This window comes from Plecotus auritus (assembly GCF_963455305.1).
Source record: "Plecotus auritus genome assembly, chromosome: 8".
Classification (NCBI taxonomy): domain Eukaryota; kingdom Metazoa; phylum Chordata; class Mammalia; order Chiroptera; family Vespertilionidae; genus Plecotus; species Plecotus auritus.
The window spans coordinates 50,113,170-50,132,815 of NC_137782.1; the positions used below are offsets into that span (position 1 = coordinate 50,113,170).

Consider the following 19,646-nt stretch of genomic DNA (forward strand, 5'->3'; position numbering starts at 1 on the left):
AAACTGATATATTACTTGATGAATAAAAACATCCTATGTATCTCCATTTCTGTGCCTTTTCTCACACAGCTACTCCTGGCAATTATTTCAGTCCTCCATATCCTTGAGGACAATCACCCAGTGTTAAAGCAGCAAGCCCTTCCAAGCACATCACAAATCATGCCTCTTCTTGTACTTGGGGCCTCTCCAAGACCCCACAAGTGTGGTGGGCTGTGAGGGGTTGTCTTAGCCTCTCCTCCCACTCAACACCCAACTTCCAGAGTCCTTGGAGCCTATGCATCTGAGACTAAAATGCCATCTCAGAAGACTGCACTCCTGCCTCCAGTCAGAGATCCTCAGTCCACAAGGGTTTGGAGCTCTGCCCGTGGAGATGAACAAGTGGTGCAGAATGTGGCTGATTAAGTTGTGATGAAAAAGAAGGCTGCCATACATCATTTGGTGAAAATGGATCAGAAAGCAGAAAGATTCAATCCTAAAAGCTAACACCTTTTAATTTTTGCCAATCCAGTATGGCTTACTTTACAGAGATTTCTTTATCCCCAACTCATCCCCCTCCCCAAACTATGAATTTGCTGTTAAATCACACCATTGTTAATTTTGAAAAATATCATAAAAAATAATAATGCAGAGTGATGTGATGTGAATAAGAAACCACAGGATTAGAAGTCAAAAGACCCCAGGATATTGGTGCCAGGGTGACCTGACTCCCTGTGGGAACTACCAGTCACTTACTACAGGACTCAAATTCATTAATCAGTAAAGTAAGGGAGCTAAAATAGAGATCTCCAAAATCTTTGTAAATGTCTGACCTTCGAAATTGTCCTACATTGCCACATAGTCACTGCATATTTTTGTAACTGTAATTTCCCAGGATCAAACCAGAAATTAGAGCACTTTGTATAGGGAAATCAAGGACATACCTATCACAAATTGGTAAGAAAAAAAAATAGAACAATTTTTAATCCTATCAAAATCTCTAAAGTTTTCAGTGAGCCATTCCGTTTCAAAAACACAACCAATAAGTATAATTCAAAATTGCCCCTCCCTGGTTTGTAATAAAGAATGCAAACTGTTGCTAAAATTCTTCATTGCTTAAGATACTGAACAATAGGGAGATCACAGTTAGATATCCCTGTTCCTTAGATCCTGCTACTTTCATTTTTCAAATAAATTCTTTTATTCAATTTAAACTAAAAAATGAAACAAAAAACAATTCACAAATCATGCGTAAGATCAGTATATATGATCTGTGGATACCCCTACGTGATCCTTGCTAAACCACCATGAACTGGACACTAGAAATTCAATAACCAGGACCCTGCCCGCTGACCTACAGTACTAACCTGGGCTCTGCATTCACCATTTGTCTTCTCTGTTTCCTTATCTGCAAAATGAGAATGTTTTGCAAGATAATTTCTCATTTCCAGATTTAACACTGGGTTTTAAATAAGTTTTTGTGTAAGATCTCTTGAACAGCTAGATAACAAGAGGGTTGGGACCACAACTTACACATCTGTATAACCTCAGGGTTCTGCACATCTGCCATAAAACAAATTCCCTAACAAATGCCTGTTATTTTAATTGCTGCTTTTAGATAAACTACAGAGATCAATTAAAATGCTCTTTATTCATATTCACAAGAAGCATTCTTATCGCCTGCCAGGCTGTTGATATGCATGTCAAGGTTCTCAAGTAGAATGTTTAGGTGAGTGGGAGAGATGAACACAAATGTGTCCTTGGAATAAATGACAAAAGTCCATGGAATAAACATGGACAAAGCTGAATAACAGATATAGCTCAATCATTTGAGTTGAATCCTTAACCTCTTAAAAAAATTTGTGCATGTGTGCCTCTGTTGCTATAAGGAGTGCTCAAGTTTTGATACAGTACTTGGTAAAATCCTGGAACCACATTTTCTAACTGTGTGACAAGGAACATGTTTATTTATAACAAAGGAATGGAAATCCTTGCCTAATAGGAATTTAATGAGAAATAAATTCCTTCAACATAAACTATTGAGTTCAATGCTTAGCGATGTCTCTGTTCACATTGTCACCTGCCTCTTCTGATAATGGCAACTCAGTTTTCCTTTGGGGATTGAAACTTTCCCAATGTCATGCAACCTTGATGGTACTCAAAACCAAGATGCCCAGACTTCCTGAATAAGAGATGGACACTTACCCTAGGAGGGCCCAAGAAACTTTGCAAGATATGTGAGCCTTAAACAAAAGGCCACTGGATAAGAAAAAAGTTGCCACTGGTCCATCTCATGGCCACATCCACAAAGACTGAATGCTCATTCTTACTGTTCGTAATTATAGACAAACCTTACTTTCCTCATATCTGAAAACTAGCTGTTCAACTTTTCTTTTCATTCTGTGAGTTATCCCCAATTATTTCAATGAACTCATTTTTCTCCATTTACCTATGCCACTTTCTGTTGACTGCAATTAAAGAAGCTTATAGTTGAGTACATCATAAACAAACATTAGCTCCCTAATCTTTCAACCTTATGTATAGTTCCCAAAGTCTCACACCAAAAAGAGTATGGATTTTGTATTCTTCTATTAATAAGACTTTTCAATAAGCATTTTAAATGTGGAAAATACTGCAGAGGAGAAATCAAGAGAAATGTAACCTTCAATAAACTCACTTCACCTGGAGTCTTCCTTAAAGCTAACTCAGAAGATGTTTGCTCAGTGGAGTTCTAATTCTACAGCAATCCAATAAAGCATGAAACAATTTCTCACAAGTTGAGAATTTCCTACTTAACCAGTTTTGAAAACTATCTCTCAATGTTAACTACACTATTTTAACAAAAAATTTTCCTTTTTACTTTCACCATACTTGAACATATACTCCCCCCCGATTTTTTAGTGATAATTACATTAGGTTCAGCAGCATTTTGAAATACATTACAGTTCATATTTTCCTTTTCAAATGAACTACTATTTTTCTGTATTTTCCTGGATCGCTAAGTTTCTCAGAATAATCAGATATTCACAAACAATTTAGATCAAAACAATATGTACAAATATATGCATGAGTACGAGCTACTTAAAAATACACAATGAATTATTCAAAACCCCCCAAATGTGTTCATACTAGTCACACTACATAATGTTAACATCTAATACTATTTTATCACCTTTATCTGAGAATATACTAGCAAAAAAAAGCCTATAGGTAAATATTATTTTTCTGGTATCCTTAAAGATAAATACAAATATACTTCTGGATTTAAATTGTTAAAAATGCTAAAAATTATCCTCATTGATTTTATCATTCCCCTTCACATCTATCTGATCTAACTTCTAATAATATTATGCAGCAATTCATTGGTTATTTTGGGCATAGGGACTTTGGGCTTGTTGTGCTGGCCAGAGAAAATAATTCTCTGATTTCACAGAATAGCACTGGATGCCGAGGATATAACTAAATAAAACATAAACAGACTTTGCATAATGTTTTCTTGGCTGCTCCAAATCCTGCTATCCCTCACCCCTGCTTATACCATCATTCCTTCAAATGAAGTCTCAAGTCCGGAGTGGTGATTCTTTATCTCACAATGTTACAGATCTGACATTTTCCACCTCACATTTTTTAACCTTTATGGAATCAATTCTTTTTTTTCCCTCCAGACTGTAAGTTTCTTGAGGTCAGAGGAAATGTTTTATTCATCTTTGTTTTTCCTACCAGTTTTTTCCCTAGTGTCATGCACAAAGCAGGTCTTTAACACACGTATGTGGATTCATTGATCCACGTATTCTTCTGTTGCATTATATCTATTGTTCAGATTCCCATTGATTTTTGTCATTCTGAGTGTAGCAGGGCCACATTTGTGTTCATCTCGCCCACTCACCTGCTCATCAGCTATCAATGCTGACCTGAGAACCGAATCGTCCTCTAGACCCTCAGATGCTAGTACATCTTTATGGATGACAAACACAGAAGGGACATTTCTGCCATTGAGAAAGATGATCAGAATCAGCAGAACACAATCCTGATAGTGAATCAGCAGAACACAAGTTCAACAGAAAATCCTGGTACATCTTTGGTATTCAGGGCCAAAATTTATAGGAAATAGTAAGTAACTAGTACTTTAAAAAGGGGAGCGGGGAGGGAAGCCAGGAACCTTCTGGCTACCAGTTATCCAGTTATCACTTTGCTTTCAAAATGCCTTTTTTGGGGGGAGGGGGTAAGTAACCTCAGGTTTCACATAATTTTCAGCTTTGGCTTCAAGTTTCCTTGTGGGAAAAGAGGAAACCAAAGTTACATGACATGGTGGGCTAGGTACCCCAGCTGGCTGTTGGCAAGTGATAACAAGCACATGCACTTCACAGTGCTGTCCTATTCTGGCCAGTCACTGGGCTCTGGGTTTGTTTAATCTTCCCACCTAATTGCTATTATACTTCTAACCACCCAAACGCCCTTCAGTGCTATATGGGCCCCAGTATTTTTTTAAGAAAAAGGCAGGTGCATAGAGAAAACTTATGAATAGTTTTTGACTGGTGCCAAACGTAGGTAAATTTTTAAAAATTCTGGGCAAGGCAGGAATCATGTGGGAAGAGGAATCTCAATTTTACCTTGCTGGAGGCAAGTCAATGCATTTCTTTCTAGAATTCCAATCTCTTGTTCCACCAATCAGAAAATATTCCAAATATAAATAAAAAATCCTAGATTTCAGTATTCTATTACAAAGAATGTGAATAAATTCAAACACTAATTATCCAACTTCCCATTCTGCTTTACAATTCAAACACTATTGGTCTAATTTTAAATAATTACAATGAAACAAATACTGCTTCTCAATTCCTCTAAGAACTGCAATATTTCTGGGGGAATCAAGGCCCAAAGCTCACTACTGTTAAGGCTCTTACGGATGGTTCCATCTCAACCTGAGAACACTATCCCTAGGACCTCAGAAGACTGTGCCACCCACTCAGGCATTGGCATTTGCTGAAATGGTTACTTACATTTTGCTTATGCCCAGTAACCAACTACCTAATCCTTTCTATGTATTTCTATGTGAATACAAAACAATTTTCAATATAGACTGCCAATATAGTTGCTTGTAAAATATGTCTGCTGTCACTGATGTTACTGACTTTGGAAATAAAAATGTCATGAAAACACAATAAGGTATAATAGCGACACATAATGATACTATTTCCTAATACGTAAGTCACGATTCACAGTTTAAAAGCATCAGTTACTGCCCAGCCTGCTTAGCTGAGTAGTTGAGCATTGACCTATGAACCAAGAGGTCACAGTTTGATTCCCAGTCAGGGCACATGCCCGGGTTGTGGGCTCGATCCCCATTTGGGGTGAGTAGGAGGCAGCCAATCAATGATTCTCCTCATTGATGTTTCTATCTGTCTCACCTTCTCCTTTCCTCTCTGAAATCAATAAAAAAAATTTTAAAAAGAATATAAAAATAAATAAAAGCATTAGTTACTTAATCCTAAAAAAACCTGGGATAAAGCGGGGAGAAGGGTTGCTTTTCCTTTCTACTGGGTTATATGGAAACTCAGCAGGCTAAGTGGCATTTCCTCGGTCACTCTGCAAATAGCAGTGCTGGGAAGACCAGTTTTTTAGAGTATGCATGGGGATACACATTACTCGCCAAACTACAAAATGAGACCGGCTTGAAAGATGTCATAAATAGACAGGGAAGAACAAATCCAGGAGAGACAAATCCAGAAAAATGTCAGCTACCAATAACTTTGCTGAGTTTATACTAATAAATATCTCAATAATTCAATTGTTAAATGTAAGCCAATAAATCAATTTTACAAATGCAAAATAAGTAGTCACATGAAAAATCACATTTAAGTTCACTCTGAACAAAGTCTGTATCTCCCGATTTGTGAGACTCAGGGATTAGAAAAATCCTAAGTGGATAGTACTAACCTGAACTTTTAGGTCACCTTCACTAGATTCAAGAAAATTAATATGGCGTAGAAATACACTTCTCTTTCATTAATTAAGCCCACCAAGATTTTTATGTCCCAAATCATCAGAGTTCAGGCCCTGTCCCTTATATATGTCTCTGTGCTTCCAGACTCACTTCATCTCTAACTCAAGTTGCCAGCCACTTGGGCCTACTCTTCCTTCTTCATCCCCAAATTATTATATAACACTAACTTCATCTCTAACTCAAGTTGCCAGCCACTTGGACCTACTCTTCCTTCTTCATCCCCAAATTATTATATAACACTATATTTTTTATAAATAAAATATTATACAAGGTGTAATATTTACTCTGAAAGGCTTTAACAGGATGACACATAAAGACATGAGAAAAAAACAAGATTAAAATACCAATGCAATAAATCAAAATTTCCTTAAATCTTCTCATTCAAGTACTGGATTATAATATTTATTAGTGTGTCTTTTTTTTCCACATCCCCAACTTCATGCAAGCATTAGGTATTTCTCCCCATGAAATGAAATCATTTAAGCAGAAGTCAAACTTTCCCGAGTAGCTGATCTATGCCTACAGTTGTGCTGTGGTTGCTGTTCAGGAGGGAAAGTGTGTCACTAAGAGATGCGATGATATAACAAAACCCATATTCAAGCCTGTGCAAGGTAAGAAGACTAGGCAGATGTAGCTGAGCTTAAGCCAGGGAGCTGCTCTGACAAAGAAGGCTGGGCTCTAACAGGGAAGAGGGGGAGGCTCATTCTATCTGGTATATTTGTGATTCACAAATATTCTAATGAACAAATTATATTCTTAAAACGGTTTATGAGGACTGCATTTAAAATAATCTAGCCATCTGAATGGTCTGAATTTCTTATATAGACAGGAAAACAATGACTATGAGTTCAGTTTTGGAATAACAATTATTTTATACCAATTCTTAAATAGGCTAAAAATTAAAATATCTGACAAAAAGAGAAGGAAAAAGAGCACATATATATACATATATATGCTTATAGTTTAAGAAAGATAGAAATTATGAGCTTTTCTTAAGAATCAGTGCCTAAATTACAGATATTTTTCATCACACTTTGTCGTCAATGTCCAGGCTTAGCTCAGAATTTAACTCAAAAGCACTTAGAATTCTCACATATGGGTTAAATCTAAAAGCCTGTGGTCATAAACTGAACATCCTATATAATAAAAGGCTAATAAGCAAATAGACCAAACGGCAGAACTGGAACAACCAACCAACCAAACAACCAGTCGCTATGACGTGCGCTGACCACCAGGGGGTGTGTGCGGAACATGGTGGGCATTGGCTGTGGTGGGATGGTGGAGCAGGTGAGCAGGGGCACCAGACTAAGGCGGGACACTGGTCGCTGTCTTTGGGGAGAGCCTCTGGTGGTTACTGAAAATTCTTTGCTCCAGCATGCCGCAGTCCTGCCCAGCACTCGCACCTGTTGCCAGTGCCTGCCCGGCTCGCACCCACTGCTGGTGCCCAGCGCCAGTCCCAATCACTCAGCACCATTAGCAGGTGCAAGCAGCGGCTGCTGGCCCTGATCGCTCCTGAGGGCTTCTCCACCTCCCCCTGCTCCTGAGGGGTAATCAGGGCAGCAGCCACCACTCACACCTGCTGATGGTGCTGGCCCTGCCGGCACCCACTGCTGGTGCCGGCCCCAATCACTCTGTGCTATCAGTGGGTGTGAGCAGGGCTGATGCTGTCAGCACATGGGAGCAGCAGTGGTGGGAGCAGGGCTGCCGGCAGACAGGGGACCAGGGAAGCCACAGCAGGAGAGGCTGGGCAGGGGTGCAGAGGATGGGCCAAGATCTGCCCCTGTACCTACCACAGCCTCGCAGCCCAGTTCCTTTCAAGATGCAAGAATTCGTGCACTGGGCCCCTAGTATCTGAATATAAAACATTCATTGATTTTTATACTTTGCAGACTGTATAATCAAATCCAAACTGTCACATTGAAAAGTCTTACTTATGATCCCAAGTTAAGGTGTATAATATAAAAGACATAATTTATCATATGTGCACACAAACAAACACATGCATACACAAAAACTTACATGTAGACTTCAGATTGTAAATTATAGGCAAAAAGTGTGAAATGAAATACTGTGACATTTTGAAATGCTTTAAGAATAAATTCTGTTAGTCCAAAGAGGTTAGTTGGTTATAATAATGTTTCTCGTCTCCATATAGGATGACTGAAAGGACATTTAAAAATAGTCCTTATACATATATTAAGTATTATATATTATTGTTTATAAGTGAAAATAATAATATAAATGAATATATACCATCCAAATAGACCAATATGAAAAAAAGGATTTAAAAAAATCCATCCCTAATTTCAATTATCTATAAAATTAGTATTCTAATATATGCATATATCCTATAACTAGGACATGCATCACTTCACCTTTGAATACAGTTTGCTTTGAAAGAGCTGAGGATAATTGGATGTAGGGGCTCATCAGCTATGGCTTGTGGATAATAACGGATGCCTCAGAATACTGCTACGTGATAATGGCTTTGGAAGATCAGGTGGCACATTTTGAATTAGCAAAATGTTGAGTTGTTCTGATTCTGTTTCACGTCTGCTGTTATGGCTCAATACATAGACAAAATTGGTTTTTATTTGCTAAGAACCAAAAGCATCCTAACATAGACATGTGAGCTGTGAATAAAGTGCATTGTTGTGAAATTGTAGAAACACACAGCAAGGAGCTGTTACCTCACAGGGCTGTTAGATGAATCTGGGTCATGAGCTGCGACGGTGCCAATGATATTCCCAACTTGGGTAGCTTCCGACACTTCCATGGGGTACAAGGGCGAGGAAAACACGGGGGGCTCATCCACATCTTCCACAATTATCTTCACAGTTGTCGTATCACTGAACGGCCCCAAGCTCAGAAAGCGAGGGTCAGCATCTTTGTTTGCAGCTTCTATCCGTAGTGTGTAACTTGTTTTGGCTTCAAAATCTAGGTCCTGCAAGAAAGTTATTAGGAAAATTAAATTGCCAATTAAGTAGTCAGTAAAGCAGAGCGTTTTCATTTATGAATGTCAATAAGCATGGGAAGGACTCAGCAAAAAGGCACCATCAGCATTCAAAAGTAATAGATAATAATGCCAATCAGAATCCTTACTGCTGTCCTGGCTCATAGACAACTGTAAGGGCTTCACTCTGCTGCCAAACACTGCATGGGAAAATACAGGACTTTAGAGTATTATTTGAAAGACAACAGATAAGATTTTAAAATCTTTTCCAATAGGGACATCAATGTAACATTCTTCACCCATGTCATTTAACTGCAGTATCGGGGGGCGGGGGGGGGGGTCACATTGAAAGGAAAAAGAAATGTAACTTTCAACTGAATTTCTCATTGAAAAGGACATTTTCATTGATTTCATGGACTTTGTTATAATTTTGATGGTTCAGGTGCTCCAGGTAAGAGAGCAGCAGCAGGGGCAGGTGATGTGCAGCCAGACAACACAGGATTCTTCTCAAGGAAGCACCAGAGGCCCCTCCGCCATTTTCCGTCAGCATACACACACACTCTCTCTCTCTCTCTTTTTTATATTAGATGGCTATCAGTTTATTCCAGGATCTCTATTCTGTAACTTTTCGAGAGGATTACCATGCCAACACGATCCTCAAAAAATAGTGACCCTAGTCAAAACAGATGGTAGCTGAAAAACATGTAAGGGGAATTAAATGTATTAGTGAGGCACCAGGTGCGAAGAAAACAGGATTCTATTCTCAATATGGTGACATTTTTACAACAATAACAGGCTGCTCTTTCTTTAAGGGATAAAGAGGCTCATGGTTTCTCATTATTTTTAGTCTCAATTTCAGCACTGAAAACTGTCCCAAAATATTCTTTACATTTAATAATGTAAAACAAAAATTTCAAAAAGTAAAGAAATGGAAAGAAATACTATCAAATATAAAGCATAATTTACTTGTCGTTATTTAGCAAAAAAAAAAAAAAGGCACTAAGAAAAACGGGCTAAAATGTAATGTTGAGATGTAATCCTAATTCAGCATGTCTCTGAGAATGTGTGTGTGCACACATATAGGTGCACAGGTATTACACCTCACCCCACAAGGTTGTGGTGCTGATTAAAATAAATTAAACAATGCAGTTATATAAATACAAAAAAGCAAATATATATATATATCTGTATATACATGCACACGCACTATGTGTGTATAAATATGCAATATATATTAATATGCTACTTATATAAAATACTAGAGGCCATGTGCACAAAATTCGTGCATGGGGGGGGGTGTCCCTCAGCCCAGCCTGCACCCTCTCCAATCTGGAACCCCTTGAGGGATGTCCAACAGCCCTCTCACAATCCAGGCTGCTGGCTCCCAACTGCCCTCCCCTGCAGGCCTGGTCCCCCCCAACTGCCCTCCCCTGCTGGGCTGGTCCCCCCCAACTACCCTCCCCTGCAGGCCTGGTCCCCCACAACTGCCCTACCCTGCAGGCCTGGGTCCCCCCCAACTGTCCTCCAAGGCAGGCCTGGTCCCCCCGCAACTGCCCTCCACTGCAGGCCTGTTCCCCTCCCACCCGCCCTTCCCTGCAGGCCTGGTCCGCCCCAACTGCTTTCCCCTGCAGGCCTGCCCCCCCCCCAACTGCCCTCCCCTGCAGGCCTGGTTCTCCCTAACCCCCTAACTACCCTCCCCTGCAGGCCTGGTCCCCCCAACTGCCCTACCCTGCAGGCCTGGGTCCCCCCCAACTGTCCTCCTCTGCCGGCCCGGTCCCCCCCCCAACTGCCCTCCACTGCAGGCCTGGTCCCACCCCAACTGCCCTTCCCTGCAGGCCTGGTCCCCCCCAACTGCTCTCCCCTGCAGGCCTGCCCCCCTAACTGCCCTCCCCTTCAGGCCTGGTTCCCCCTAACTGCCCTCACCCTGCAGGCCTGGTCCCCTCCAACTGCCCTCCCCCTGCAGGCCTGGTCCCCCCCAACTGCCCTCCCCTGCAGGCCTGGTCCCCCCCAACTGCCCTCCCCTGCAGGCCTGGTCCCCCCAACTGCCCTCCCCTGCAGGCCTGGTCCTCCCCAACTGCCATCCTCTGCTGGACTGGTCACCCCTAACTTCCCACAACTGCCCTCCCCTGCTGGCCATCTTGTGGTGGCCATCTTGTGTCCACATGGGGGCAGCCATCTTTGACCACATGGGGGTGGCCATCTTGTGTCTTGGAGTGATGGTCAATTTGCATATTACTCTTTTATTAGATAGGATACCACATATGCATACATATACCCAGGTATATATAAAATATAAATTTATACACTGTGTGTGTTTGAACATAAACTATTGGAAGCTGCCCATTGTCTTCACTAGCAGAGAGGTGTGGACAAGGAACCCGGAAGGCTGGTCAACCTTGAAGCTCTGAAAGTTCAGAGCCAACTCCCCACTGTCTAGTTGAGACAATGATAGCTAAAGCAACCTCCACCTTTTAATCTTATGTAAATCCTTGCTGATTGGCTATTACTGGAATTGCCTGCCTAGAGCTATGGGTGGATCCCATAGTCTTAATAAAAGGGATCGCTAGGCTGGAGCAAAGTGGAGTCCTTCCCCTTGAGTTGGGCTCCCGCCTGGCCCTCAGTATTTCCAAATTAATATTTTCTAGTCTCTTTCATTTGCGTGCGGCCTCCTCTAGAGCCCGAACCCTGAACCTGAACCCTGAACCACGCAGGACGTGAAAGGGGTTCACTACAATAAACAATACCTAAAGAGATCCCATGGCTCATCTCTGATTAATACACAAGAGAAATATGTAAATTAATACTCAAAATAAGTTTATGATACCTATACCAGTAAGCACTTGCTGAAATATTTATTTGCTTAATGTCTCATCCAGTAGAATGTAAGCTCCAGACTTTTTTGCTCATTACTACCATTTTCAGAGCCTATAATAAATATGGTACATAGAAGGGGCTCAATAAATTCTTCTTTAATTAGAAAAAAAAAAACTGGAATACTGGCATCCAGACCATGAGAGCCTTAAAACTGAACTATACTTTTGTCCCAGAGAATCCTGATAGCTGAATGGGAGGTGGGGGAATAAACAGGCAGATTGTTTTTCTTGACCACAGATAACTTCATAGAATTGCTGTGAGAAAATTCTTAATTCTTATCTGAGGTTTCATACAAAAATGGTAGCACCCTAAACCAGTGGTCGCCAACCTTTCAGACCACTGCCCTAAACAACACCTTATCAACAAATTCCTTGACATGTTTACAAGGCTACCTTTTTGTCTATTATCTAAAAGAACTTTGAGCCTAATGGTTCTCAACCAAAGGTAAGAATCAAGACCACGCAGGGGAACTTTCTAACATATTCCCTCCCATTCCAAGATTTGATTCAGCAGATTCAGGATGAGACACAAGCAGATGTATTTAAAAGGCACCGGGTAATTTGATGCAAATCCTCCTGCAGGAAACCTGATCTTGTCATTCAAGTTTTCTTGGGTCTACACAAGGAATCTAATATTTAATTTGGGTACTGCTAAGAATAAAACAAAGCATTCTTATTTACCTACTACCTTTACTTAGAAACTCTAAACATAATAGAAATAGCTTGGCTATTAGCCTATTCCATTTGTTCTTATACTACCTATAAAACTGACATATGAGAGAAATCTTACTTTCACACATTGTGTCTGTGTATAACAGCTTGTGTTTTTCAAAAATCCTGTTGACCATCTCCTTTTAAAATAACTGAAAACCACCACAACTTTTAAGATAGCCATGCAGGCTTACCAAAAGAGATGCCAAGTATTTCTGTATTCCAGTTGAAGTTTGACTGACTTATGACAGAATAATTTCAAGCTTACTGCACAAATGAATGCAATTATTTTAAAGCAACTTGTGTTTTTTAAAATGTGTCTAAAAGGCAACAACATGAGGTACAGACATCTGGATGCCACTAAATCATCAAGAAACACAGCATCCTGCATGGGGATTGGCTGCCTAAAAGCTATTATGAAAATAGAGCAATAAAAGAATTCATATGAAGGGCTATGAATCAAAATTACAGACAAAGGAATTGCTGCACAAAATGATCTTCAGAGCAAATCAGAATCAGCCAGACAGCTAGTTTTTCAAAGAGGGGTGTGGTGTGATGGATAGGATTGTTAAACTAATTGAAGAAAAATCTTATGCAATAAAACGTTAACTCCTGTTTCTTTTTCTTATTGATTTCTACACAAGCAATGCATTTCATAACTTTGAAGATTTAATGAGCAGGGTTATACTTGGGAAAAATTGTTAAAATGACAATTGAGGAAAGACAAAGGAAGAGGAAAGGGAAGGAGACATAGGTAATGTCTAAACAGGTCCTACTCAATATTTGAATCTACATATCACTGGAAACTATACAGAATTGGAAATTTAACTAAAACACTGTCCATGCTGTTGACCACAACTGTAAGCAATATGTAGGAGTAATAAGAACCTAGAATTAGATGTGAGTCACGTAGACCCAGACAGGTGATCACCACAAAACATCCTCAGATTCTAAAAGCTGCTTGTCAAGTGCCATCTATGCCAGAGACCGTGGAAGAGAGAAGAGCTTGATTAGCACAGTCTTCCCCAAAATACAAAACTGGGCTCTTTAAATTAACAGCCATTGTCTGTGTGGCCTGCAGAGCCTAATTACTTACTATTTGGTCCTTAAAGGTGGTCAATCCCTGCCTTAGTTACAACGTTTAGTTGTTTAAATCCTAAAGCCCTTCTTTCTCATGTAACTTTTTTTGCCATTTCTTAATGAAATCTTTATGAGTGTTCTGGTAATCCCCTTGCCTAATAATAAAACTTGACAGTGAGAGCTGAGTACCAACGAGGGGTTTTACACCCATCATTAACATGCATTTAAAAATATGCAAGGTAGGTATTATTCATTAATGCAAGGACTAAATAGAAGAGCGTTGCAGTGAAAGTCCAAAACTGCAAGTGTACTGGGGCAGAGAGACTATGAGAACTCAAGGCCATGTCCATCCACCACACATCCCCTTCCTCTAAAACAAGTTCTTTAGTCCCTAGGAGCAACTGGGGCCTCACAATGTATAGCATTATGACTTTTAGGTACCTGCCTACCTCACCATCCTCATAGTGTTGCAGTAAATTACTGATAAATTTAAAGCATCTGGAACAGTGACTTACACAGTAATCACTGGTCAAATATTAGCTGTGTTACTACTGTACCACAATTAGTGCCATTACTTCCTGCTGTTATGAGCAAATCAAAAGGAAAGACTATGTCTTTTTCTTCTATTTTCAGGACAACAGGGTCTATGTCTTTGGCAAAGTCAGTTTATAACATATATATATATATATATATATATATATATATATATACACACACACATATATATGTATATGTATATATATATATATATATATATATATATATATATATCTTGAATTAAAAAAGATAATTGTAACAAATAGTTATCAATAGCTTCTACTGCCATTTTTAGCTTTATCAATAGTACAACCTCAGTTAAATATAATTTGAATTCGCTTAACAAAACCATTGCACTGCATTTTTTCCCTTCCATAGAGTTTGGCTTTTGGGCTATAGACAAACATGCTGACATTAATCTCAATGACTTGCTTTTAGATCTTGCACTTTGGGTCAATGTTGTTGTTGATGTTTCTGGAATTTATTAAAGTTAAATTCTGGAAATTCTTCACTCTGTTCTTTTGTGCGTGTGTGTGTGTGTGTGTGTGTGTGTACAAATGCATGTGAGCATGTCTAATTATTTAGTGTCCTATGTTTAATGTTGATTTTGTACAAAAGAACTAAGCCTGTTTGTTATCTATAAAAACATCTATTTCTCTCAAGATTCTACCTATCTTTTAGATCAAAGCATATTCTGTTGCTTTGAATATACTACCAGCTGATCAAATCAATGACCAAATGATCTTGTGGGAGAGAGGTCAGATCTAGACATGGGAATTTCTATGAACTCCAGGTCCTTGATGTTTCCAATCATTTCCTTACTGGTTATATCCTGTCTCCACAGTCTAAGAGATATTCCAGGATCCATCAATTCCCTCCATAATTGATAATATATGCAATTCCTCTTACTTATCTGAATGTGAATTGTTATTTATTTGCTTTATTGATCAGTTATTTTTAAACTCTGTAAAAATGCCTTAATCATGGAAGAATTAAACAATTTGCCTTCTCTAAATCTCTCTGCCCTGCTAACTTAAATTTTTCAGCTTCACCAAGGAATGTCTAATCAGCAGGCATCCTCAAACTACGGCCCTCAGGCCACATGCAACCCGCCCAGGACATTTATCCGGCCCGCCAGGTGCTGCTGTCTGTCCTGCTTAGCAGCCGACTTGTCCCGGGCCACAGTGCGCATAGGAATTTGTTCATAGTTTTTTTTTTTTAACTATAGTCCGGCCCTCCAACGGTCTGAGGGACAGTGAACTGGCCCCCTGTTTAAAAAGTTTGAGGACCCCTGGAATGCATTCTTTCCCCATTTTATATACGTGTTTTATGGAAGTTTCCAATTGTTTCTTTACTTTTTAAAATTTATCTTTATTGTTTAAAGTATTACTGATGTCCCCTATTCTCCCCAATTAATCCCCTCCACTCCACTCCCACCCCCTCCCCTTCACTGCTGTATTATTTTTAATTGTCATTAAAAAGACCTCTCCTTTGAGCTACAAATGTTTATTCCTGACCTCCTAGACATTATTTACCTGGATCAGAAGTACCTCACATGTAACATTCCAAACTACATTCATCATCTCCACACTCCCATTATGAAGGAACAACACAATTATTCATCTAGTTACCCATACTGAAAACATAAATTTTCTCCTGAAATTATCTCTCCAACTTTCCTTATACAATCACTAAATTATCTTTTATCTCTTTCTTAAATGCATCTTTCTAGGAATCCTACCTATTGAAACTAATTTAGGTAAAAACACACCATGTAAAAAGCAATAACAAAAATCCTATATTATCTGAGACTTGTACTAAGCAAAAAAATAATAAAAAAATAAAACTCATGATCAATTCCCTAGAAAATGTCTTTGACATAACACACATTCTGAGAACATTGCTCTAATAAATTGTCAAAATAAAACATTTTAAAAATCTGAAATATTACTAAGCAAGCAGGTTAGTCTCTTTAATGAAGTCAATCATGTATTGACATTTACATTACTATCAACTTTCTTCAAAGAGTGATTTCTTACTTTAAAATTGTTTTTAAATTTTATGATTGAACTAGAGGCCCAGTGCACGAATTCATGCACAGGTGGGGTCCCTTGGCTTAGCTGGCGATCGGGCTGATGGGGGGTGGGGGAGGCCGGCTGGGGGGAGGGACCACAGGAGGTTGGCCCCAGCAGCAAGCTAACCAACGGCCGATTCTGTGAGGAATCGGGCTCCCTATTTCCTCCTGTCTGGGTCCTGGATGCAAGTGAACCAGATTCAGGGCTGTCAGGGCCCTGGCAGCAAGATCTGGGTCAGTGCGCATCATAGCTACTGGCCGGTCATCCAGTTGTTCAGTCATAATGGTCGCTTAGGCATATATATATATATATATATATATATATATATATATATATATATTTAGACAAAAGTGGGGAGAGGAACAAGGAGATGGGGGAGGGGGGGAGAGAGAGAGAAAGAAATAAACATCAATTTGTTGCTCCACTCAACCATGCATTCATTGGCTGATTCTTGTATGTACCTTGACTGGGGATCAAACCTGCAATCTGGGTGTGTTGAAATGATGCTCTAAGCAACTGAGCTACCTGACCAGGGCTTTAAGACCCTATATTTATATCTAATCTTTACTATTTAAACACAAGTAAGTTTTATACATTAATACATAGATGACAGCATATATACATGCACATATGTGCATGATTAAAATGATGTTAGGATCTACTTATATATCACAAAGAAACAATAAGTTTAATACATTGGAAAATATAATCTGAAATTCAGAAGTTCACCAAATGAGAGTTATTCTGTTAATCATATCACATCCAACCTTTAAAACTAAAATAACCTAAAACATGTCTTTTCCACCAAATAGAAGCAATATCTTTGCTCCATTTTGAAAAATGTGCATCCACAGCAGCAGAATTAATGAATGAAACACGTAATGAGAAGAAGAAAAATCTATTGGAAATGTTGTTGGCTTGATTTCCCTCTACCTCACATCAGCAGCATTTTATGAAATACTGTAACACATGCTTGACTCTGGGAATTAGTCCCTCATTACTGCAAGTCATAGAGAAAGGACACATTTCAGTAACAAGATGGTTAACCCCAGAGCTCAGAAATCTGTGCAGCTGAGTTGAAGGTTGACAGGACCTTGCATATTCTAACTCTTCCTCTCCGACAGTGAATGGAGGCTAGCTGTATTATCAATACCTCCCCAACAATGCTCTATTATTTGATGGTTCTGACTTCATTTAACCTTTCTTAGGGTATGGATATAAAGAAATTATGAAGACAGTATAGCACAATTGATCTGAAGAAGCTTAAAAACATGTGAGCCACCATACAAGCCATCCACAGATCCAGATGCATGTGTACTTATGCTTTATAGAAAATGCATTTTGAAAATGCTCATTTTTTTTTACTGCACTGTAATGCTATGGTAATGTAGTTTATAGAAGCAAAATTCCATATTCCATATTTAACCCCAATTGAGGTCTTAGATTGAAAACAGAGGTGCCATAGCAGAAGAAATGTTATATCTCAAAGGAAAAATAAAAGACCACAAAGCTCCTAAAGTCAAAATTGTGGTATAGAAATGTAAAAAGAATTCTAGGTGGAAAGACAGTTTTCATGCACATGGGATAATATTTATGTTTATACTTAGTGAATTTTGAAGCCTTATGTTGCTGGTTATAATCCAATCATTTATAAATGGCCATTAAAAAAGTTTGTACATTGTTTTAACTTTCTAAAACTGTAGTTTTGTCATCACTTTAAACTATATAATTGTGTTTATTCTTAGTGTATAAAAAAGTAATTAAATTACAGAAAAAAAAATCCTCTATGAAAACATCTATACCAATTTTTAATCTGTAAATTCTGCATATTTAGTCATATGAGTAAGGACTATCTGTGTAAGAGTATTGGAATAATAACATATCTGAAGGTAATATTTTACAATTCTGTTCTTCTTTTTCTTTTTCTATCATATCTTTCTAAAAGACTGCTTTTATATTCTTCTCTCCCTGCTCCTAAGTTCACCCTATGTCAAGAATGGCATATATATGTGTGTGTGTTTCAAAATATAATAGTTTTCTCAAAGTGGAATAAAGCTCATGATGGCACATTGTTTATGAAAAAGCAATGGACTCAAGTTTTATTATACTGTAGAGAAAGAGTAAGTTTGGATGATTATCAAGGAAGGTTCACAGATACAAAATACTCCAACTCCAATAGAAATGGCTTTATCCACATAAGCAGCGGAACTCCAGGGCTTTTACAAGGTGGATTTCAGGAATGTAATGGGGGGGATGACTACAAGGGGGATGACTACTCTATCCACAACTCCTAGTGGGTGGATGCCCTATGGTGGACTGAAAGCCAGAAACATAACGACTCTTCTCATGAGCTGTCATGAAGCTATCGGTCTTCAATAAATACTTTTAGAATTTTTGTTATGTAGTTCCAGTGATCATTTTACTGTTTCCTTTCAATTTGCTCTATGACTCTCCTTTATTTCCTTGGCGTAATGTAGATTCTTTTCAAACTAGTTAAAATGATAAAAATAAAATGGTGTTGCGTTTTGAACAGCAATTTTTTAAAGCACAGATTTAAGAATTGAGAAGCAGGTCGTGAGCTCAGAGCTATTAAAATAGTAGTTTTGGAGTGAAGCAGTGATAACCAACCTTAGGAGAATGCTGAAGAAAACAGAAAAAAACACAGCCAAGAGCTATATGGATCAAGAAAAGGCAAGATAAGAACCTAGAATGACTCCAATACTTTACATGTAATAATAATGAAAAAAGATGTGCTATTTGACTAAAACCAGAAAAATGACATGTTAAATAAATATTGGTATTATAATACAGTCCTCTGAAAGGAACTGAAATGCTTGAAATGAATTAGAATTATCACAGACAGTTCCAATAATAAAGGATTAAGAGAAATTAGAAAATACCATTTTCTATTCTGTCATGTATTTTATTATAGCGTACCTAAAATGCCTTTTAATATTAATTTATAATCCATTCTTATTTGCAATTTATTATACAGTTAGTTCCTATTCACTAACTAACTGCGGTCTTGGGAAGGAGACATAAAGATGGGAAGGAGCCCCTCCACTTACATCACCTTGCCTGATGTCAATATCCCTTTCCCATTTTACTCACAGTTCTAACTCTGACTTCACAAGTCATTGCATGTGATGAATCTGCACAGGTGGCACCTCTTTGGAAAATCTCCCTTTCTCTGTCTACATGGGGAACAGTGTTATCCGTCCACTGTTCAACTCCTTCCTCAGGCCATGTTCACATTGAGACTAGCTGGGACTGACCAGTCGACTTGGCAGATGGGGTCTGAGCTCTCCTGGACACTCTTACACAGCCTTGGTTATCTATCCACATCCTCGTGGCCGCAGCTAAGTCTATGAAAAGCCACAGTGTTTGTGGAATTGAGACAACTTCATTGCATTTGTATTAGACCAAGTGTCCATCAT

General features: G+C 38.8%; 1 protein-coding gene across 3 annotated transcripts in view; it reads right to left on the bottom strand.

Moving 5' to 3' along the window:
• The window catches only part of CDH7 (cadherin 7), a 233,439-nt gene that overhangs the window by 142,353 nt on the left and 71,440 nt on the right, over positions 1–19,646 (bottom strand). For all 3 annotated transcript variants that reach the window (XM_080685076.1, XM_080685074.1, XM_080685075.1), the window contains exon 7: positions 8,671–8,924. In XM_080685076.1, coding sequence (XP_080541202.1) covers positions 8,671–8,924 — 254 coding nt within the window. The remainder of the gene's footprint in view (positions 1–8,670; positions 8,925–19,646) is intronic.